Below are 23,847 nucleotides of genomic sequence, written 5' to 3'. Positions count from 1 at the left end.
GTGCTCCGTTTAAGAAATCTTTGCCAAATCCAGGATCATTAAGATTTCCTCTTATGGTTGCTTTGAGCAGTTTGATGGTTTGTTAGGTTCATGATGTTGAGTAATTTCTGTATGTGCAGCAAAGTAATCAAGGTGTTTTGGTTATTGTTTATTAAATTTTATTTATTTATTTATTTATTTATTTTCTAGATGGCTATTCCATTGTTCCAGCGCCTTTCGTAGAAAAGATGTTCCTTTTCCTCATTTGGGGATTTGTCATCTCACCTTTGCACTTTGGTTGAAAATCAATTGATCATATATCTGTTGTGGCCTATTTCTGGACACTTTATTCTTTTCCATTGATCTCGATGTGTATTTGTACCACTACCATCAATACCATAGTTACCATAGCTTTGTAATAAACCTTGAAACCAGGTATTGTATGTCCTCCAACTTTTTCTTTTTCAAAGTCGTTTTAGCTATTCTAGGGTCTACTGTATTTCCATATGCATTTTTAAATTAGCATGTCCATTTCTAAAAAAAAATTTCTGCTGGAATTTTCATTACAATTTCATTAAATTTACCAATCAGTTTTGTGAGAATTGACTTATTAACAATACTGAATCTTCAAATCCAGGAATGCAGTATCTCTCCCCATTTATTTATCTAGTTTCTGCGTTTAGTTTCTCTCATTTCTTTCCTGATGTTAGGTGGTTTCTGTCTTGCACATTTTTTTTCTCAAATTTATCCCTAAGTATACTTTTAGTGCTATTATAAATAGTACTTTAAATGAAGTACGTGAAAAGATGTTCATCATTAGTCATTGGAAAAGGCAAATGAAAACCACAATTAGATACCACTCCATTAAGGTTTCTCAACCTCAGCACTGTTGACATTTTCAGCCTCAGAATATTTCCCTGGTTACAGGGAGGTGGGGGTTGTGGGGGGGCTGTCTTGTGCATTGGAGGATGTTTGGCTGCATCCCTGGCCTCTAGCCACCAAATGGCAGTATTATTTCTTCCCTTCCTCAAATTGTAAAAACCAAAATGTCTCCAGATATTGCAATATGTGCCCTAGGAGGCATACATTCACTAGTATGGTTAAAATTTAAAAAACTATTGACAAGACTGTGGAGCAACTGGAACTCACACACACTGCTGTTGAGAATGTAGAAGAGTTACAACCACTTTGAAAACAGCTTGGCAGTTTCTTTTTAAAAATTTGCTTTTAATTGACAATAATTGTACACATTTGTGGGGGTATGCTGTGATGTTTTCATACATGTATGCATTGTGCAATGATGAAATTATGGTATTTAAAGTATCACCTCACTTATTTATCATTTCTTTGTGGTAAGAATATTGAGAATCCTCTCTTCTAGTTATTTTGAAATATACATTATGATATTGTTACTATTGTCTTCCTACTATCCTATAGAACAACAGAATTTATTCTTTCTAACTATAATTTTATACTCATTGAACAATCTCTCCTCCCCCTTCCTTCTCCCCTCCCCAGCCTCTACAAACCACTATTCCACTCTGTACTTCTATGAGATTGGCTTTTTTAGATTCTACAAATAAGTGAACTCAGTGGTATTTGTCTTTCTGTGCCTGTCTTATTTCACTTAACATAATGTCCTCCAGGTTCATCCATGTTGCTGCTGCAAAATGACAGGATTACATTCTTTTTTATGGCTGAATAGTATTCCATGGGGCTGTGTTTGTGTATATCACATTTTCTATATATTCTCTATGTATGATATATATTTCATATATATCATGTAAAAAATGTGGTATCATATATAAAATGTGATTATATATATTATATATTTATTGGTTTATGGCCACTTGGGTTGATTTCATATCTTGGCTATTGTGAATAATGCTGCATTAAGCCTGGGAGTGCAGATAACTCTTCAACATACTGATTTTATTTACTTTGAATAATACACAGTAGTGGAATTGCTGGATCATATGGTAGTTCTATTTTCAATTTTTTGAGGAAACTCCCCATACCGCTTTCTATAATGCCTGTACCAATATACATTTCCACCAACAGTGTGTAAGGTTACTTTTCTTTCACATCCATACCAGCATTTGCTGATAATAACCATTCTAATTGGGATGAGATGGTATATCATTGTGGTTTTGATTTGCATTTTCCTGATGATTAGTGACATTGAACATTTTAAAATATTTTTTGGCCATTTGTGTGTCTTCTTTTGAGAAATGTCCATTCAAGTCCTTTGCCCAATTTTTTTTTTTTTTTTTTTTTTTTGAGAACGAGTCTCGTTCTGTCACCCAGGCTGGAGTGCAGTGGCATAATCTAGGCTCACTGCAAGCTCTGCCTCCCGGGTTCATGCCATTCTCCTGCCTCAGCCTCCTGAGTAGCTGGGATTACAGGCGCCTGCCACCACGCCCAGCTAATTTTTTTGCTTTACCCAATTTTTAATTGGATTATGGCAGTTTCTTAAGGTTTAGTTAAGACTAAACCTACCACATAAGCCAGCCATTTTTCTAAGTGTTTACACAAGAGAAAAGAAATAACATGTCCAGAGAAATATTCATGAATATTTGTTGCAGCTTTATTTAGCTGCAGATAGCCAAAAACTGGGAACAAATTCAAACATCTACCCACAGGTGAATAGATAAACACATTGTGGTATATCCATACAGACGGATACTACTCAGCAATGAAAAGGAATGCACTATTGACACAGACGACATCATGGATGAATCTCAGAATAAGTACACTGAGTGAGAGAAGCCAGACCAAAAGTACATATTTTATGAATTTATTTATAAAACATTCTAGAAAATGAAAACAAGAGGCCAAGGCAAGAGGATCACTTAAAACAGAAAATCAAGTCTATGGTGAGGAAAGGGATAGATTAGCAAGAAGCAAAAGAGGAAATACTGGGGTGTAATGGATGTGCTAATTATCTTAATTCTGGTTATGGTTTTATGGGGATATATATATTCCCATGATTTATATATATATCCCCATAAAACCATAACCAGAATTATATATAATATATATTATATAATTTATAAATGTAAAATATATATATAAACTTGTTGAGTTGTACATATATATATTTTTTTGATACAGAGTCTCACTCTGTCACCCAGGCTGGAGTACAGTGGTGTGATCTCGGCTCACTGCAGTCTTGGCCTCCTGGGTTCTGCAATTCTCCTGCCTCAGCCTCCCGAGCAGCTGGGACCACAGGTGTGAGCCACCACAACCGGCTAGTTTTTGTATTTTAGTAGAGCAAGGGTTGCATCATGTTGGCCAGGTTGGTCTTGAACTCCTGACCTCAAGTGATTCACCTGTCTTGGCCTCTCAAAGTGCTGGGATTACAGGCGAGAGCCATAGTGCCAGCCTAAGTTGTGCACTTTAAATAAATGTGGCTTTTTGGTATGTCAATTTTATCTGAATAAGTTATTTAGAAATTATAATATAGAAAAGAAATGGGTGGAGAGAACGTTTTAATAAATAGAGAAAGGCTGTGTAATGGTCTATATTTATATGGGATACTCATAACACTGATAGAAATCACAGTGGAATTCCCATACGTCATCCAACTGTGAAAAAAAAGTAACAATAATTCAAGCTCATTCCTGCTTCTGCTTTAAGAAACTTAGAAATGCAGCCTTCCCTCCTCCCTACTCCAGCAGTCATACTGCTGGCCAACTATTTTCCCTTTAGACAAAGATGATTAGTCAGTTAAACATGACACATGATTTTAAATTAGAATATTCAGGAAAATGTTTATCTTCTTTCAGATAAACATTCAGTAATTTTTAAATGACATAAAACCATGTTAATGAAAAATAGAAAAGAAAAATTAACATCTCCCCACAGCCTAAAGATGCAGTGAATTACAGACTATTCCTCTAGAAAGGTCTGGTCTTTTTGAAGCATTTGGAGTGATAGGAAGCAATATATGGCCTGTAACTAAAGTAAATTTTTGGTGAATTTCTCTGATCACAAACATTTCATAGATTCGAAATTAAGGTCGTATGGTTATCCCTGCCCCAAAATCAGATTAACCGTTAATTACTATGAATAAATCTAGGATCCTGATTTTTTCACTGTTTCTTTTTATCACTTTGGTTGATAATATGGTCAGCAAGCCAGGAAGGAGCATGACTTGCAAGAAACCCCACATTTTAATTTAAAAAACAATGATTTAAGAGGCATAATTCCCTTCAGTATGAGAAAGGAAGGTATAAATGTATTGATGGTTTCAGAATTTTCAGGTAACAGTATGATATCTTCAAATGATCAAAAATTGTGTACTATAACTAATCTGCCTCTACAGAGAGAAAAGAAGTGATGGTTCCTCCTGTTTGCTTTAGATTGTTCAGCCAGTGGTATTGTGCTCTGTTGGAGCTAACAGACCATTCTCCATCTATCTGCATTCACGGCATTCTTAGGTTGAACTTTGCTTTGTTTTCCCTAGCCCCAGCTTACACTACAATTTCGCATGGGAATGTATTAGTGAGTTACTGAACATTTCATTATCTGCATGTAATGGGTGTACCTCTTGCATATATATATCTGTATACATACACACATGTATATGTATATATACACACACACACATATATATAAATAATTTGGAAGTGGTTTCTTTAATTCACCAGTGATCTGACTGGTAAATTAAAATGCCAAATCTGGTCTAGTCCAAAGCAATAAGAAATGTTTAAGAGGCTTCTATTTGTTTTATCCAGGTTTTTGGAATGTTAAAATCCAAGACACCCTAAAGCCAAGTAAAGATGATTAGTACTTTGACCTCCTTTATCAGACCTTAATAATTTAAGTCCCTTTGGGGAGCTCTCTGGGAATCTCGTATCTGATCTGTGTCTGTGGAAACACAGATCAGATACGAGAACCTTATAAGAACCTTATGCCTCTTGCTTGTATAGAAAACCTTTCTTCTTTCTATGGTTAGCACACATATACTAACTTTGCCGTGCATTATTCCTCCCTCCTGCCACTCTCCCCCAGCCCACCTTAGTCTCCCTGAAATTCCCTAAGCAGGAGCTAGTGAACAGCCCATCTGGTGTGTGCCACTGAGTGTGTCAGGTAAGTGATGGGCTGGAAAAACAGTTTAGCTTGGGTCAATGTCCCGTCGCTTGATTTACCTGGTCACACAGAGTTGCTGAGAGAAATGAAGAGCAGCCTTTACCGCTGGTTTTCTCTTTCCAGACGGATGTCTTAAAATGGGATCTCATCGTCTGCGCAGTGGTTGCTGTCCTCTCATTTGCAGTCAGCGCCAGCACTGTATTCCTGTCATTGCGAGTATGTATCCACCAACTTTGTACTCTTCCTGCCCCCTTATTCTCCTTAATAACAAAGCTGTCATGGAGCTACAGGGTATTGACAAGACACGTGAGCTAGAGAAGGAAACGAAATGCCTGTTGAGAGGCTTAGGGAACGTATCCGTGTGCTGTGAGCAGTTACGTCCAAGATGTGACTTGGTCCGCATCACCTATTGGGTTCGATTGCTTTATCCTTGCCCTTTCCTGCATCTGGGGAGCTATTTGGTTTGCAAGAGTGATGGCACGTCTTGTGGAATCCACTGGGAGGACAGTTAATAGTGATAGGGCGGGCTGACAGTGCTCTACTATGAGCAGAGAAGAGAGGAGTCACCGTATCAGGGGTGAGGCAGAGGTCACAGAGCCAAAAGGACTATGGGAAAAGGATTTTCAGTTAGAAAAACAAAGTGGGGAGCTCCAGATGGGATTCCTGGCTGTGGTTCTCACAGACAGTTGCTTTCTCTATACAAAAATATTGTCCATCCGCGAACCCCCCTTTTCATAAGGAAATGTCTATGAGCTACATGGGTTATTCTTCACCTCCTCATTAGAAAATTTTAAAAATGTATTCGAAGGGGCATAATTCTCTTGGCCTCTGTACTCCCACAGGCTAGTTCTCCCTCACTCTTGTAGTGGTTTCCAACACATGAACCAATTTCATGGTATAGAGAAGACATTTTCAGAGGCCTGAAACAAAAACTGGCTATCCGTTAAGAGTCTGGCTATCTGTTAAGAGGAAAAAGTGGAAGAACAATGATGTTATGTATTATTCACGGGCATCCCTCTCCCCATCCTCTAGGCTAAGTAATGAGATTCTACCCATTTTTATCGCAGCCATTTCTCAGCATCGTGCTGTTTGCCTTGGCTGGTGCCGTGGGGTTTGTAACACATTACCTGCTCCCTCAGCTCCGCAAGCATCATCCCTGGATGTGGATTTCACACCCCATTCTCAGAAACAAAGAGTATCATCAACGGGAAGTGAGAGGTTAGTAATATATCCCTCATTAAAAAAAAAAAAAAAAAGACAAAAAAGGAGGGGTAGATATACTTTAACCCAGAGAGCATGTGCAGCAGTCCGAATGTACTTAATGCCACAGAACTGTATACTTGAAAATGATAGCTGGTACATTATGTGTATTTTACCACAATAAAAAAGAAAAAAGGAGAATGTGTACCGTGGAGTATATGGTATTTGTTCCCAGATATTCTAGCCAACCATAAGAAGAAAATTAAAGCCAGGTGAATCAGAAGAATGTTTTATAAAAATATTAATTGGCTATTGGTATTGTGGAAAAATTATATCATTCATACTTGAAGATTTTGCTGTTTCCACCAAAACTAACTGGGGCCTAAGAAGAGTATCCCTTGACTATGCTCCCATCCTTCATGAATTGGTGGGGATGGAGTAGGGCCTGACCAATAACTTTAAGCACTCCTGAACCCTTACATTTTCTTTAGCTTGCTTTGTTCATCTAGGCCTACACCTGTAGCTACACTTGGTTGACTTAGCAGTTTCCATGGGTGTCTCTGGCCATGATCATGTAATAGCCTGGTAATCACAACCGTTTCAGAGCCTTGGAGAAGAAATAAATTTCTTCTAGATAAGAAGTCTTCTAGAAATTTTTCTGTTAGGTCTTTCCTTGCTCTGTAATTCCCTGTTCTGTGCTTGAATGGATTGAAGAAGACTGATTTATCCACAGTTTTAGACCCATCAAAGTTATTGCTCACAGATTATAACTACAGTCTAATGCTGCTGATTCTGCACGGAGCTGTTTAGCCTATTGTAACTTCTCAGTTGTTAGCGAGTTATCTAATTGTCTATATGTCCAGGCATAAAGATAAGTGAGGGGCATCAAGGTTTGTGGACTTAAAGTACTGAACTCAGCCAAATTTGTCACCAGCAACTTCAGTAGACTGGTGTGACAAAAGGAAAAGGGGGAGAATAATTTTTAAAATAAATATGCAAGAGTCACTGAAGATGCTGTCCAGAATAGAGAGTGCTTCCATAAGGAGCATCTCTGGGTGGGCACAAGGAGCCGCCTTAGTTAGAAACAGCCCAAGTAGAAAAACTGGCTTGTTCTGTGGAGAAAGACGGCCTCATCGGGCTGATGCGGTTTAGAAGTGCAGGGAGGGTAACTCAGACTTCTCTCCCCTTGGAGACTTACTCTTCCCACCTACAGAATCAGGAGCTAGCATAAGGATGGAGCTGCATAGTTTTAAATGTTCTGTACAATTTAATGTGCTACTTAAATGCACATTATTATCAGTATCAGAAAAACTGAAAGAAGATAGACTCAGAGAAGGTTCCATCTATAATGGTTTGTATATTTTAGTCCACTTGTAGAGGAAAGTCCCTACCCCAACAGGTGACTGCTTGTGGATACACAGAGGACCTGATGAAAAAGACCAGTTTCTATAGAACTTCTGCAGCCTTCAGGTTATATTTCCCTTTCATTCAAAAACCTCCAGAAAGACTAAGTGTTGGTGAAATTAGTGGAGTGTGTTGGGGTTATTTTGACATCATTGGTAAGTTAGTTGATGGAGATTTGAAGTAAGAGACTTTAACTGCGTATCTATCTATACCTGTACCTGTACCAACACCTTTACCTATACATTTCCTTATACTTTTACTTTTGTCTATGTCTATACCTATACCTGTTTGTAACCTACACATTTGCCTATACCCATACCAATACTCACTTCTATACCTTTACCACTTCTCTATATATCTTTATCTTTACCTGTACCTGTATCTATACCTGTACCTTTATTGGTATCTATAACTTTCCCTGTACCAATGACTATACCTATACTATTACCTTTACCTGCACCTGTACCTGTACCTTTCCCTATACCTATTCTTAAACTCTGCCTATGCCCATGGCCGTGTTTATATGTACATATTTAAATACCTTGGGGTGAGCAAAGAGAACCTGTGAAGCTGAAGGAAAGGAAAATGAGACAGATTAGACTTGGGCTTCCCTTACTGTGGCAGTTCAGAGTTTAGAATTCAACAATGAAAAACAGGAGTGGGCCATTAACAACTCGAGTTTTTTTTTTTCTGTTTTTTGTTTGTTTGTTTTCTCCCCTGTGTCTAAGACAGCCCCGTTTAAATTAAAATCATTTAGCTATTTCAAGCCTACATGGCTTTTTTAGTACAAGATTCAAGAACAAGTAAAGTGAGCGTGTTTGTGTATCTGACTTCCCCTCTCGGAGGGTGAGTGAGTGGGTGGCACTGAGTCCCTGTGTATCCCATAGACGTAGGCTGGGAGGGGTCCACACTTGCTTACACAGTGTCAGGCAGAGGCTCTGTGGAAGGTTCTAACTTGCCTACATTCTCTATTTATAAGCAGCCTGAAATCGAGCCGGGAATCACAGGTTGGACAAATTAGGCACATGACGAAAAACAGATTCCATTTCAAAATTAGGTGTATTAGACGGAAAACCCATAGACACAAAATTTAAAAATGATTTAGGCCCAGTTATCCATTCTGGTGCCATCTGTGTCCTGAATCTCCTTGCCTCTTCTTCCTGGACTTCTGCCTTTTAGGTTTTGACTCTTCATTTTTTTCCACCAGCAACAAAACACGTACAGGAAATGCAGGTCAGGCACACAGCTTTTCATGTGAAAGTGATGCTCCCATCTTCTTTCTCACAGGAGCACAGAATATTGTCACTGGGAAAGAAGGCAGGGCAGAGCAGGACTCGCTAGTGTGTAGCATGCTGCTGGGACACAGTGGTTCCAGGGCAGACATCACTAACTGAGAACAGAGTCCTAGAACTGGGCTGGTGGCAGACATTTCTAATCAGCTGAAACAGTAAGATAAGGCATATGTGCTGCCCCTGTCTTAGAGTTTATTATATAATCCTATCCCACCATTTTACATAGATGGAAACTGAAGCCTAGGGACAGAAACATAACTTGGGTCCCACTGATTTTGTGGCCAGTGAGTGACGAGAGCCCAGGTCATTTCACTACCCATGTTGCTCTCATTCCGAATGGGCAGTCATGTGCAGCCTGAATGTGGCTTTCAGACTGTTTTCACGATCATCACTACCCAGAAGAGCCACATGGCTGCAGTCACAGTAGGTCCTGTAAAGTCTGACATGCCGTCTTCTCATGCCAGCATTACCAGGCTTTCTTCCCTGATTTGATACAGACTTGCCACAGTTGATTCTAGGCATTCTTGTGGCTTCTCAAACACAACACACTCTCTCCCTCTGCTCTCCTTACTTCTTCCTTGACTAGGGATGCCATTTCTCCAGCTTCACTAGACCAACACCAGGCTGCTCATGCTTCAAGTCTCTGGGTTTCTTTGTTTTGTTTGTTTGTTTGTTTTTTGAGACTGAGTCTCACTCTATCACCCAGGCTGGAGTGCAGTGGCACAATCTTGGCTCACTGCAACCTCTGCCTCCTGGATTCAAGTGATTCTCCTGCCTCAGCCTCCTGAGTAGCTGGGATTACAGGTGTGTGCCACCACACCTGGCTAATTTTTGTATTTTTAGTAGAGATGGGGTTTCACCATGTTGACCAGGCTGGTCTTGAACTCCTGACCTCAAGTGATCTACCTTCCTCAGCCTCCCAAAGTTCTGGGATTACAAGCATGAGCCACCATGCCCAGCCCAGGTCTGTTTAAAATCAGTCCCTCCAGAGAAGTCTTGCCCTGACCACCTAAACCTGACTAGATTCCCCACTGCTCCCTGAGTCTCCCTTCTGTAACCACTTGTAACCACTGGTGCCTAAGGTAGACTGAGCTCCATGTCTGCTAGTGCATACTCCTCCAGTTCTCATGGCAGTGCTTGGTGTAGAGAGGGATCCTCACAAATGCTGAACTGCATTTAATTTAACCATCATCACTCTGTGGCCACTGGAACAAACTTTAAACTTGGTGCATGTACTTCCTTTTGGCTTACTTTCCTTTCTGCACACTTCGAATATGTACTTCTACTTGGTAAAATGTGGAGATACCAAATTAATTTTGGTATAAAATTCAGACTGTGATGAGTGGAAATAGATATTATAACTGAAGTGGAAGACTACACATTGAAGCACAGCTTTTTTAGTCAATTTCGTTCTTTACTTTTGAGACTAATTTTTTAAAAGTAAATATTATCTCCTCCCAACCTTGAGATGCTGTTTCACCAGTATTTGAATTAGGAGAATAAAATTCCATCACTTACAGCACAGTTCAGCATCAGATGAATCATGATGGTCATGTGGACACAACTGAGTTATGTTAATGTGTATGTGTGAAGTTGCTCTTTTTAAAAATTGCCGTATTTCCCATCAATCTAAGTTAATCATGCTGAACATGACAGAAGACAACACTATACGCAACAGCATATTATTCTAGCTTGGAGTTTTTGAGACTAAATGTTAAAGGAGTACTCATATTTTTAGAAAATAAAGCAAATCAATTTTCCTGAATTATGATAATGATTCCAGACAAATGACTTTATTGATGGATCCCTGTCATAAAGAAGTACAAAGTTGGACCTTATTGAAAATTTGTTTTATCTTAAAACTTTTCAAAGGAATTAGATTATTTCAAAAAGCAAATATTGGGGTTGAGTCACATTTCACTTGGTCCTCCAAGGTAATATTTCCGTAATATTATAGTTCTTGGCTTTTAAGAATTAAAAAGAATGACCTGATTTGATGACTGTACTCTAACCATAAAAATGGGTTATAATGGAGTTAAAAGAGATTGAGGCAAGGAATAAGTACGGTATTGAAATTCATTTACTTACTTATTTGTTCACGTAGAAAATGCTTATGGATATACTATTCACTCATTCAGAAAATAATTATTGAGTTCCTACAAGATGCCAAGCCCTGTGAGTCAGTGACATAGGAATGACTAAGATGTAGTTTCTGTCATCAAAAAGCTTATGATCTGGTAAATAAGTCTATGGCTGTGTCACCGTAGAAGAATTGTGACTGCTACACACATACAGTAATGTGGGCCGTGACACTAGGTTCCGCCCTGCAGGAAAGACAGAGAAACAGTAGCTGGGCATGATGGTATGTGCCTGTAGTCCCAGCTACTTGGGAGGCTGAGGCAGGAAGATCGCTTGAGCCCAGGAGTTAGAGGCTGTAGTGCACTATGATAGCGCCTATTGAATAGCCACTGCACTCTCGCACTGTAGTTGAAGCCACATAACGAGATTCTTTCTCTCTCTTTTCTTTTTTCTTTCTTTTCTTTTTTTTTTTGAGGCGGAGTCTCACTCTGTTGCCCAGGCTGGAATGCAGTGGCTCGATCTTGGCTCACTGCAACTTCTGCCCCCTGTGTTCAAGCAATTCTTGTGCCTCAGCTGCCCTACTAGCTAGTGCCCTACTAGCTGGAATTACAGGTGTGCCCAGCTAATTTTTGTTCTTCTAGTAGAGATGGAGTTTCACTATGTTGGCCAGGCTGGTCTCTAACTCCTGGTCTCAAGTGATCTGCCCGCCTCGGCCTCCCAAAGTGTTGGGGATTACAGGCGTGAGCCACTGCACCCGGCCAAGATTATTTCTCTTTAAAAAACAAAGAAAAAGAAAGAAGTAGAAGGCTGATATATATCCTAAGTGAGGAGCTTACAATTAATTTCATGTATCATTGCTTAAGCCTTTCCAACTTATTGATATGCATAAAAATGGAAAACATGTGGAATTACATAATTAAATGTTACATTGATATCTGGTGCATGGCAGATATTCAGTAAACATTGGAGGAGAAAATGAATGATTAATGCTTTGTAAATTCACCAAAGGAAGGTTTTCTATAGGCTGATGAGGGCATAAAAAGCCTCTTGAAGTAATAGGTAGTTTGAAGGATTCACTTGTACCTCTGTACGGTACTGAAAAGTTTAAGCTATACTTTTTGGATGCATAAGAATAAATTAAGAAAGATAATATACATTAAAAAACAAATAGGCTGGGCATGGTGGCCCATGCCTGTAATCCCAGCACTTTGGGAGGCCGAGGTGGGTGGATCATGAGGTCAGGAGATCGAGACCATCCTGGCTAACATGGTGAAACCCTGTCTTTGCTAAAAGCTGCCTGTAGTCCCAGCTACTCAGGAGGCTGAGGCAGGAGAATCACTTGAACCCGGGAAGCAGAGGTTGCAGTGAGCCGAGTCCGCACCACTGCACTCCAGCCTGGGTGACAGAACAAGACTGTCTCTCAAAACACACACACACACACACACACACACACACACACACACACATCAATTAAACATCTATTTAAATTATAATTTTAAAAAATCCACTATTACAAAACATTCACTAATGGGTACCAAATTTGCAATTCTTAAATGAGATTTACTTTGCATTTTAGCAAATCTTGTCTATCAGTTTACAGATAGACTAGTTTCTATGTGATACACATGATTCTGAGAGCTCTTGCTTTTTATAGTGTATTTTTCACTTATATCAAAATAACACATAGTATTAAAAATCAAATAGAACAAGTTGCAATGAAAAGCAGCAGACTCCTGTCAACTCCACCCTCCTGCCCCATTTCTGATTTTCCCTGTACAGAAAAAAAATACTTTCTGCTCCTTAGGTATCTCTTCTGGTATTCTTCTAACTAACGATCATGTACGTGTTCTGCTACTTCTTGGTATTTTAGATTTATTTATCTACTGACTTTCCATTATAAAAGATAAGAATTTATCTCTCTTATCTTCCCTTATGCATTAACATTTTCACTTTCCTCCTGCTCCTAATATAGTTTTAATATTTTTGTTGAACTTCTACTCAGGCTCTTTTTTAACTCTTAAGTCTACATGTTGTTCACCTCTGAGTCCAGTAGTATAGACCTTGATTATATTTCCTATTCAAATGTTTGCTTTTGCATTTGCTCGCCTTTCCAATAGCTTTGTAGTATATTTCTCATTCCAACGTTCCACACAGACGAGTCTGTCAGATCATCTATTAGCTCTGTCCTCCCTCCTGGAACCTGCTGCAAGTTTCTGTTTGTTGTTTACTCCCTTTTTTGGAGTGAAGCTCGTCCTCAGTCGCTCCTGAGAAGAGGCACATGAGAAGACACTTTCGAGACCTCCTCTGCTCCAAGTGTTTTATTCCATTTCATACTTCCGATGGTTTGTACTGTGTAGCCTGCCAGGGTGTAAGCATTATTCCATTGTCTTCCAGCATCCTCTGCTGCTGCTAAAAAGTCTGAGGTTTTTTGACTCTTCGTCCTTTGTCTGTGACTAGGTTTTTCTCTGCAGAAAGCTTTTGGGAGGTTTAGGAAAGCGTTATAATGTTATGGCCCAGCCTTGGACAAGACTGGGTGGGCTCAAACTCTGGTTCTGTCACATATTAAGTGTGCTTAGCCATTGTGATTCAGTGTTGTCATCTATAATTGGGAGTTCCTACATTAAATATAAAATCAATCCAAGAAGAAATGTAGCACCTTTAGCATGGTCATTGGGAGACAGAAAGCAACTCCCTAAGTGCGTCCTACTGCTCTTTCCAGGGTTCTGAAGTCTCATCATTTTTCACCTGACTTTGTGCCTTGTTTCACCCATTGTGCTAGGCAGTTGGTGGCCCTTTATAGTCTGGATGTACATGTCATGCGTACAGTTTTGAAATGTTCATCAATAGGTCATAGTACTATCTGAATGCCTTATTTCACAGAATTTGCACAGTAATTAAGTGAAACTCAATATATGTAAAAATCCTTTCAAATGTATCTAGTGCTAGTTAAAGGAATATGGCATGAGAGGCGTTGTCTGATTTTGGAACACAAAGGCTATGTGGGGGTCTTTGGAAAGAGGCTTTCTTTGCCATAGCTAGAGGAGGAAGTATTCCTTACCTCCCCCTTTTCCCCCACATAAAAACGATGCTAGCTTCAGGAAGCAGTTAGAGACTTGGAAACCTCTCCAAAGTGTTTTTCATTCAAAATGACGAAAATAATTTGAAGCATAAACTGAACTAGTACTAGCAGAGTGACATAGTCATCGTGTGCTGTGATACCAGTATGGGAAAGTGCATTTCAAATGCCGAGTAAATGACTTTGAGCTGAGTTTTTAGAAACCAGCCTGTTTTATTAATTATTCTCTCTGTGCTGTTATTTTCCTGTACCTTCTCTTCCCCTCATTTTCCCTTCCTCCCTCCCAGGCACTCTCATACTCTGGCTGATCTCTAGTCCACTGGGAAACTTACCTTCCTGTGTCAGTCTCCACAAGGCTGGAGGTGGCCGCAGGGGTTTGGCAGTGATGCCAAGTTACACTGCAGCGGGAGGAAAAAGAAAAGTGGAATTCAGTTACCTCAGCTTGCAGCAGAGGGAGGCAGAGGGAGGTCTGGAGAAGCTCAGGCCAAACTGGGCTAGCATTAAGAAAGACAGGACTAGGCCAGGCGCAGTGGCTCACACCTGTACCCCATCTTTACTAAAAATACAAAAATTAGCCAGGCATGTTGGCAGGCGCCTGTAATTCCAGCTACTCAGGAAGCTGAGGCAGAAGAATTGCTTGAACCCGGGAGGCGGAGGTCGCAGTGAGCAGAGATTGCGCCATTGCACTCCAGCCTGGACAGCAAGAGTGAGACTTCGTCTCAAAAAAAAAAAAAAAAAAAAAAAAAAGATAAAAAAGAAAGACAGGACTTGGGAACAGAGCTCAATGGTTAGCTGCCAGCCTCAGATTCCAGCTCTTCAGCAAGTCACAGGGTGTTTATCCAAGACCCATTAGGATTCTGTTAAACTACTGATAAACCTAATGCAATATGGAGCTACAATGAATGGTCAGTAGTGGGAAGGATACTTAAAAAACTAACACTAAAAATCAGGAAGTTTTAATATGCAGCATGCAATATATGCACGATGGTCCCACAGTGGCTTTGGGTTATTAGCACAACAAACATGGGAAAGGCTAAAGAGACCATTTTGAAGAATGATGTTAGTTCTCAGCTGCAGTTGGTGTGGCCACTGTGGTGAGCCCTGGCTCAGTCTCCCTAAAGTGGGTCTGTTGGAATCTTATCAGAAGGAACTTAACCTTCATAGCTCTCTATGATAGGATAATATATGGATATGCCATGGAGAAAACAGAATTGGTGTTTTTAAGTAACCTTGTAATTTAAATAACATACAAATTACACTTTCCTTGAGGGAGGATTTCTTCTGAATTGGACATTTATTGGGCACCTGTTATGTCCTAGACACTGTTCTGGGCATTGAGGATGCAAAAGTAAGCATGTTGTCCTTGCTCTTGGCAAGACACTTGTTCTATCGAGAAGCTCTGTCTACCCTGTGGCCACAGTGAGACTATTTGGAATTCTCTCCTAGCCCTCTTCATGTAAAAATGTTGATCTGACCTTTTTCATGTAAAAAATGTGCAAGTGGTTCCATTTGCTTTTTCAGTTTTAAATATTATTATTATGCTTTTGTGTTAATTGAGGACCTTTCTGTCAAGAAGAGAAGGCACATTTCACACTGATTCTGCCAAGTTTCTCCCGCTTTTTGAGGAAATGTGAAGGATACATTTTTATTCCCACCAAACTAATGAAAAAAAAATCAATGGTTTTGGGGAAATGAACATTAAAAAAGTTGGAGTTAGACTTTGTATCAAATGAATTTGCAGATGTATTAAAGATTTAAAATGTTTTCAAAAATGAAGAAAGAAGAAAGAAACCAGAATAGCACTGCAACTAAGGAAATGGAGTTAAAATATATATATATATAATTTATACATATATTTATATACGTATATATAAATATATAAATTGAGGTCTAAGGATAAGTGGCGAAAGAGGATTGCGGGCATGGGACTGGGCCATGGGCAGCCCTGAATTCGCTTACTTAAAAAAGAAAAAATGATGGACCATGGGTTCATCTTAAACGGAGATCAAGGGCTTTGAGCAGCAAGGATGATGTGACTTCCTTTACCCTCCATTCGTGCTACTGGTTTTGTAAGTGAAGCCTATTTCTAGAGAATAAACAACATGTGTACATGTTAGTGCTAAGAACTTGACGACAGCTGAGATTTGACCCAGGAAGACAGATGAGAGTGAGAAAAGCTTACAGAAAAAAGCAATTGTCTATAATAAGGGGATGGTAACAGCACAGATGTGTTCATTCTACTTTGCAGAGTCTGTCTGCCTTAGATGCCTCAGGGGTGACACCAGGGATAGTTGATTCAAGCTACACCCCCATTGAAATGCATCTGGCCCATATACAGCAGGAAACCCTGTATCCTTGCAGCTTAAATCCTAATTCAAGGTTTGAATTGGTGAAGATTGTCTAAAGCTGAAAACATCCTGAGGATTTTTACTAACTTTTAATTATGGAGACGAACTTACTTTAGTAGCATAAAGAGTCTAAACAAAACACAACCTCGAAAACCCTTTAAGAAAATTTAAAGCTTTTAATTGTAATGAGTTATATATAAACTTGTAAGTGGTATAATTAGCTTTCATTCTTTTTCTCAGGAGCCTAATATTCCAGAGAAAAGAGAAATAATCAAGCTAAAGGATTTTTTTTATGGTCTCTTTGCATATTTGGGACATTACAGAAAGGCAGTTACAAAATATCATTGCGAAGATTTTCTTTTTAACTTTATTTTGTGTGGACCCTGACACAATCTGGGGATGCAGGGAGCACATTTACCATGCTGCTGCATGCGCAGTCTCTCCTTTTTCTAGCTTTTCATGGTTGTTGTATATGAAAGAAGTAAGTTTAATCTTTGAGGAATCAGAATTCTGGACTTACACTTTTGTTTTAGCTTCTTCTTACATTATGATTCATCTTTCACTGTGTCCCTTTTTACTTCCAGCTGTAAACATTCAGTATGAGTTCCATTTATCTGTTAAATGTTTTCCTCATCTAGAGATTGAAGCGTGTCATTAGAATAAATTGCTGAGATTGGTAGGAGGATTCTAAGATAAGTAAGAATTAAAGTGAAAGTAAGGCAGGGCATGGTGGCTCACATCTGTAATCCCAGCACTTTGGGAGGCTGAGGTGGGTGGATCACTTGAGGTCAGGAGTTCAAGGCCAGCCTGGCCAACACGGTAAAACACCATGTCTACTAAAAATACAAAAAATTAGCCTGGCGTAGTGGCACGCTCCTGTAATCCAGCTACTTGGGAGACAGAGGTTGCAGTGAGCCAAGATCCTGCCACTGTACTCCAGCCTGGGCAACAGAGTGAGACTCCATCTCAAAAAAAAAGAAAAGAAAAGAAAAGAAAAGAAAAAAAAGTGAAATTAACATCCTGTCAATATGCCGCATTAACGGAACCTGAAGTAAAAAGTTGGGGCTTGGTGATCTCTGGGATTTGTTCTCTACTCTGTCATTTCTTGATATTTATTTTAACTTGTTTCCTCACCTTTTCTCATCTCTGCTTTGGCTAGATGTTGTACTCAGCACCCACCAGGAAAACGATGCCTTGGGATGAATCTTTACCTGAAATGTTTTTTTCATTTCTGCTTGCTGGTGTATGTTCATAGTGTAAACACATTTGCTGTCCTCTTATCTAGAGATGCAGAATTAATCCATGGAAAGCATGTGGTAATTTTTATATGACATTTAGATGTCAGCAGCTGTCACTTTCATTCCTTTGAAGTACCGTGGGCAGTAAACTAGAGCTGAATTATGCAATTCAACCTGGTTTCTTTTTTCTTTTCTTTTTTTTTTTTTGAGACGGAGTCTCGCTTTGTCGCCCAGGCTGGAGTGCGGTGGCGCCATCTCGGCTCACTGCAAGCTCCGCCTCCCGGGTTCACGCCATTCTCCTGCCTCAGCCTCCCAGTAGCTGGGACTACAGGCGCCCGCCACCACGCCTGGCTAATTTTTTGTATTTTTAGTAGGGACAGCGTTTCACCGTGTTAGCCAGGATGGTCTCGATCTCCTGACCTCATGATCCACCCGCCTCGGCCTCCCAAAGTGCTGGGATTACAGGCGTGAGCCACCGCACCCGACCTCAACCTGGTTTCTAACTCAGTCTTTTTTTGTGACTCTCCTATTCCTATAAAAATAATAGTAAAGGTCTTGTAACTTATGAATTAACTGGTGTCCAGTTCCCTAAGAGATTTTTTCCCTTCGAAAGTCCAATGTAGAGCTCCTTTATAGCTTTGCTTCTAAGTAGAGACTCATTTATCACCTCGTAAAGATCCCTGGCCTCAGCCCATCTCCATATGTGTTATTGTGGCCATATAGAATGCAGGGCCTGCCAACAAAATACTGTTCTAATGTCAGACAGCAGAATGGTACTTACAGTCCAAGTCTTCCTAAAGATTAAATGTTTTAATCACTTGCCTTAAAGTTGTGTCTATGATACACAGTTGACCTTGAACAACACGAGTCTGAACTGTGTGGTCCTCTTAACACATAGATTTTTTTTCAGTAAAAGTTATACCTAGTGCTCCTGCCTCTCCTGCCTTCCCTTCTGCTTCCTCCACCTTTTCACCTCTGCCACCCCTGGGCCAGCAGGACTCACCCCTCCTCTTCCTCCTTCTCCTCCTCAGCCTACTCAACGAGAAGATGGTGAGGATGAAGACCTTTGTGGTGATCCACTTCCACTTCATGAACAGGATATAGATTTTTCTCTTTCTTATGATTTTCTTAATAACATTTTCTTTTCTCTAGAATGCTTTATTGTAAGAATACAGTATATAATACATGTAACAGATTGAATATGTGTTAATCATCTGTTTATGTTACCAGTGAGACTTCTGATCAACCTTAGACTACTGGTAGTTAAGTTTTTGGGGACTCAAAGTTAAATTCACACTTTTGACTGGGCAAGCATTGGTGTCTCTAACATCCCCATCGTTGAAGGGTCAACCATAGTTTCACATGCTCACACACACACCCGACGGTGAGAATCTCACTGAATAAGTATTTCACTCTCAAATATTTGGAAAGACATGGATAGTGAATTCAGAGCTTATCAGTGCTGTCTCTTTTGTTTGAAATTCATTGCTTTATATGTTTCTGAGATGAGTAAACTGAAATTCTTATGAAAAACCTGCTTTTGTTACCATGACCTGTGGTAAATCCTTATAGACTGTAATGGGATTATGTCCCTCCACTCAAATCAATCTATCTCCACTCACTGGAAAATGTCATTTTCTAAAAGTAAATGTGACAAGCTTTTGAAAATCTAGCTCTTACTCCCCCATCCAAATGGTGCCCAGGCTTTTCTACAGTGATGACCCAGCCACTCAAATGTTACCTTTAATTCATATGTTTTTCTAATAGCACTGGGAAGAGATGGCTTATATTTCTCTTCATTTACATTTTTTTTTTTTGCAGGAATCTGGCTAAGGTTGTCATGTCTCTCTGAATTGGTGACAAATGTTGATAGAACTCTGTAAATGTATTTTTATAAGCAGGCTGAATTGCATTTGATGTGATGGCCTTAATCTGACACTGTTGATCTTTTATAAATTGAGAAATCAGAACAAGTAATTTTGTACAGAAAGAAACTTAGCTGTAACTGAGTGTACTTTATGAGAGATTAAAATAGGAAATGTCATTTAATATGCTATAGTTACATTTTTTAATTTTGTAATCAGAAAAGTACTTCAAAAAGACTGTTTTTTTTTTCCCTAGACCCTCTGTTAAATGTAATTATCCAGAATTCCCTCAACCACTAAAAATGATAAGGTAATAAACATTTACCAAACCCCAACTCTCTGGCAGACATTCTAGTAGGTACATAGTACCTACCCTTAACAAATTCAGAATCTAGTGGGAAGATTTGTATTTAAATGAATATGATGAATTATAGAATTCATAGGGTACAGTGATGGCATGAAGGAATTGGAACATGTTAAAATTATGTATTTCTTTTTTTTTTTTTTGAGACGGAGTCTCGCTCTGTCGCTCAGGCTGGAGCGCAGTGGCCGGATCTCGGCTCACTGCAAGCTCCGCCTCCCGGGTTTACCCCATTCTCCTGCCTCAGCCTCCCGAGTAGCTGGGACTACAGGCGCCCGCCACCTCGCCCGGCTAGTTTTTTGTATTTTTTTTTTTTTTTTTAGTAGAGACGGGGTTTCACTGTGTTAGCCAGGATGGTCTCGATCTCCTGACCTCGTGATCCACCCGTCTCGGCCTCCCAAAGTGCTAGGATTACAGGCTTGAGCCACCGCGCCCGGCCAAAATTATGTATTTCTTTTTTGTAAAAGATACCATTAAGAGAGTGAACAACTAACCGTAAGATGGGAGTAGATTTTCTTCATACATATACTGGCTAAAAACTCGTACCTAGGATGTATAAAGAGCTCCCAAAAATCAATAAGGAAAAGACATATAATCCAATAGGAAAAAGAACCAAGCAACAGAATGAAGAACTACTTCACAAAAGTGTGCATCCAAATGGCCAGTAAACATGTAAAAACATACTTGTCTGCATGAGTCATTAAAGAAATGTAAAATCAAACCATAATATGATACCACTCTACACTCACCAGCATGGCAAAAATTAAGAAGACAGAAAACATTTTGGCAAAGATGTGGAACAAAAAGGAACTCTCTTGTACCATCTACGGGTGTGTGAATTGGCACAATACCTTTGGACAATTCTTTGTCATTATCTACTGAAGCTTGCTATATGCACACCTGATAACCTGTCAATTCTACACCTAATTATGTACTCTATAACTAGGTTTTGATGAGAACCTGACTGGAGTAAACTTAAAAAGAAAAGAAAGATAATGTTGTTGAGAAAATGAGTGTAGCTACATTTTTAAAAAATGAAAATATTTTCCAGGTGCTACCTAGAAAATAACCAGCCTCTGAAAGAAAATATAGGGCCCAAAAAGGGTATTTTTTTAATGTTTTTGAGACAGGGTCTATGCCTTGTTCTCCAGACTGGGGTGCAGTGGTGTAATCACGACTTATTGCAGCCTCAACCTCCCGGGCTCAAGCAATCCTCCCACTTCAGCCTCCAGAGTAACTGGGACTACAAGCAAGCACTACCATGCCCAGCTTATTTTTAAACTTTTTTTAGAGACACGGTCTCCTTATATTGCCTAGGCTTGGGGCATATTTTTAATGGAAGATATTATAGCAATTATTTTTTCTGATGAGAATGATTCGCTAAAGAGAAAAAAACCCAAGTAATGCAGGAGAATGGGGGATCATTGCAAGAAATAAGTCCTCAAGTAGACAGATAAGAAGGATTGGAATACAGTGTACACATCTGGCTGGGTTAGGAAAAAGTTTATCTGCATAAAAGATAATTATAATTTTTTAGACAAAAGTGATTAAGAGCATGGAAGACAGAAAAGAAGGAATAGATATGCAGAGTGAGCACATGGAATCAACACAGTCCTTCAGTCCTTTTTCTCCATGTATAGAGGAAGACCATCCAGAAAATGGTTCTCAAACTTGAGCATGTATCAGAATCATTTGTAGGACTTGTCAAAACACAGATTGCCTTGCCCAGGGCCCAATCCACAGAATTTCGGACTCAGTGGGTCTAGGATTGAATCTGAGAATTTGCATTTGTAACACATTCCTAGGGGATGCTGGTACTGCTGGCTCTGCTGTTCCTGAAAGTATTCCCTGAGGTTCAGGAGTATTCACATCACCTAGAAGTTTATTACAAATGTAGAATGTCTGGCCCCATTCTAGACCTACTGCATCATACTCTGCATCTTAACAAGGGACTTATTTACATGTTGATGTTTGAGAATCACCATTTAGGACAGTGTTTTTCAGCTTCACCCCAAAGTGATTTCAACGTACAGCTATAGGAAGTGAGAAGAGCTGGTTTAGGATGATTCTGGGTTATTGTCTGCATTGCTAAGTGAATGCAAGAATGTATGAGGAAGAGAAGTTGTGTACAGGTCGACATCATTCAGTTTTTGACATGTTGTATTTGAAAGTTCCTTTGGGACATCAGATGAAGCTATTCAGTTGATTAGTTAGATCTGAAGTCCAGGAGAAAGATGCGATAGTGAGTTACAGTTTTGAGTGTCATCAGCATGGAAGTAATAAAAGTTACGGGTGTTGAAGACATTAGCTCAAGAGGATAAGAAAAATAACAGGGGAAGAAGGAAAGCTGATGACCAGGGATAGGGGAAGAGGAGACAACAGAGGAAATGGGAGAAGAGTAGGGCAAAAGGTTTGAGCAAAAGCCAGGGATGGTGGGATGGGGAAGCTAAGGGCAGAGCGAGTTTTCAAAAGATGAAAGGATTTAATGATGTTTTATGCCTCAGGAAAGTCCAGTAAGAGAAACTGAGAAGTATCAGTTATTTGACCGTCGGGACGTCACAAGAGGCCCTGCCACATGCAGGTCAGGGCAAGGGTAGCTGCAAATACCCAGGGGCAGAGGTGTCCCCAATAAGTGGGAGACACAGAAGTGGGAACATCAGATATTGATAAGCTTTCCAAGAAGCTGAGAAGTACAGAAAAGGCCAAAGTGAGCTCTAGAAGGAGGTTCAGGGTGGAAGGTGAGTTTTCCACACAGAGAAGACTGGGATCTTGCCATTTGCCTTGGGAAAGAGCTAGTGATAAGGCAGGGAGTGGCTACTGAACCAAGATGGCAGGAGCACAGGATGCAGGACATTGATGGAGCTTGGCTTCAGGAGGAGCCAGAAGTAAATATGAGTAGAAATGAATTCGTAGTTGGAGGGAGTTTATACCTCATAGACTTTATTTTCTCTAGAAAGTAGAGGTCAAAGTCATTTGCTGGGAGAGGTCTTGAAGATTTTTTTTTAATTTTTATATACTTTCACAACAGATTAAAATCCTTTAATCTATATGTAAAATGTCTAATATACCTAGACTTTATTGTGTATAAAACATTCATTATGAAATAACACACTTCCAAATCCACTCCAGAAAAAATTATACTTTGTCCATTAGGAATATTCAACATTGAATTCCTACTCAACATTCTTGCTCTTTGAATTTTATTCTCCTCCCACTCTTCCTCCCTGTTTCATCTGTCACTAAAATTTCTTTTTATTTTTATCTGGATGATTTCTCATTGTCTCTTCTATTTATTAAGCTGATTGTTGGAGTGTTTGTTCTCATAATACTTTATTTCCAATATCTTGAAGGACTTTCACTCTATCCTCACCATTCCTAGCCCATTTGAATGAATTCTTTTCAAGCAAGATTTCTGAATGGCAAATCTCTCTTCATATGTATATATACACTCATACACACACACAAACACACACACACATATGCTCATATGTTCTTTTTTCTGAGATGGAGTCTTGCTCTGCCACCCAGGCTGGAGTGTAGCGGTGCAATCTCGGCTCACTGTAACTTCTGCCTCCTGGGTCCAAGTGAATCTCCTGCCTCAGCCTCCAGAATAGCTGGGATTACAGGCATGCGCCACCATGCCTGGCTAACTTTTGTATTTTTAGTAGCTAACTTTTGTATTTTTAGTAGAGTCAGGATTTCGCCATGTTGTCCAGGCTGGTCTCGAACTCCTGACCTCAACTGATCTGTCCACCTTGGCCTCCCAAAGCGTTGGGATTACAGGCATGAGCCACCGTGCCTGGTCTCTCTTCATATTTTTAATCAAATGAAAGTAGTTATGTTTTTGAGTTACAAAGATGATATATTCTTATACAGAAATATGAGCCATATCTAGTAGAAAGTAAAATAGT

The 23,847-nt window shown here is 39.6% G+C and overlaps 1 protein-coding gene across 1 annotated transcript in view; it reads left to right on the top strand.

Annotated features, from left to right (window-relative positions):
- PCNX2 (pecanex 2) overlaps nt 1-23,847 on the top strand; it is a 318,318-nt gene that overhangs the window by 135,819 nt on the left and 158,652 nt on the right. The window contains 2 exon segments of the mRNA XM_030935586.1: nt 5,197-5,289; nt 6,141-6,291. Of these exon segments, the coding sequence (XP_030791446.1) occupies nt 5,197-5,289; nt 6,141-6,291 (244 nt within the window).

This window comes from Rhinopithecus roxellana, chromosome 8 (genome assembly GCF_007565055.1).
Source record: "Rhinopithecus roxellana isolate Shanxi Qingling chromosome 8, ASM756505v1, whole genome shotgun sequence".
In the NCBI taxonomy this organism is placed as follows: domain Eukaryota; kingdom Metazoa; phylum Chordata; class Mammalia; order Primates; family Cercopithecidae; genus Rhinopithecus; species Rhinopithecus roxellana.
Note: the sequence above shows the minus strand (reverse complement) of the source record. Positions and strands in the feature narration are given on the sequence as shown.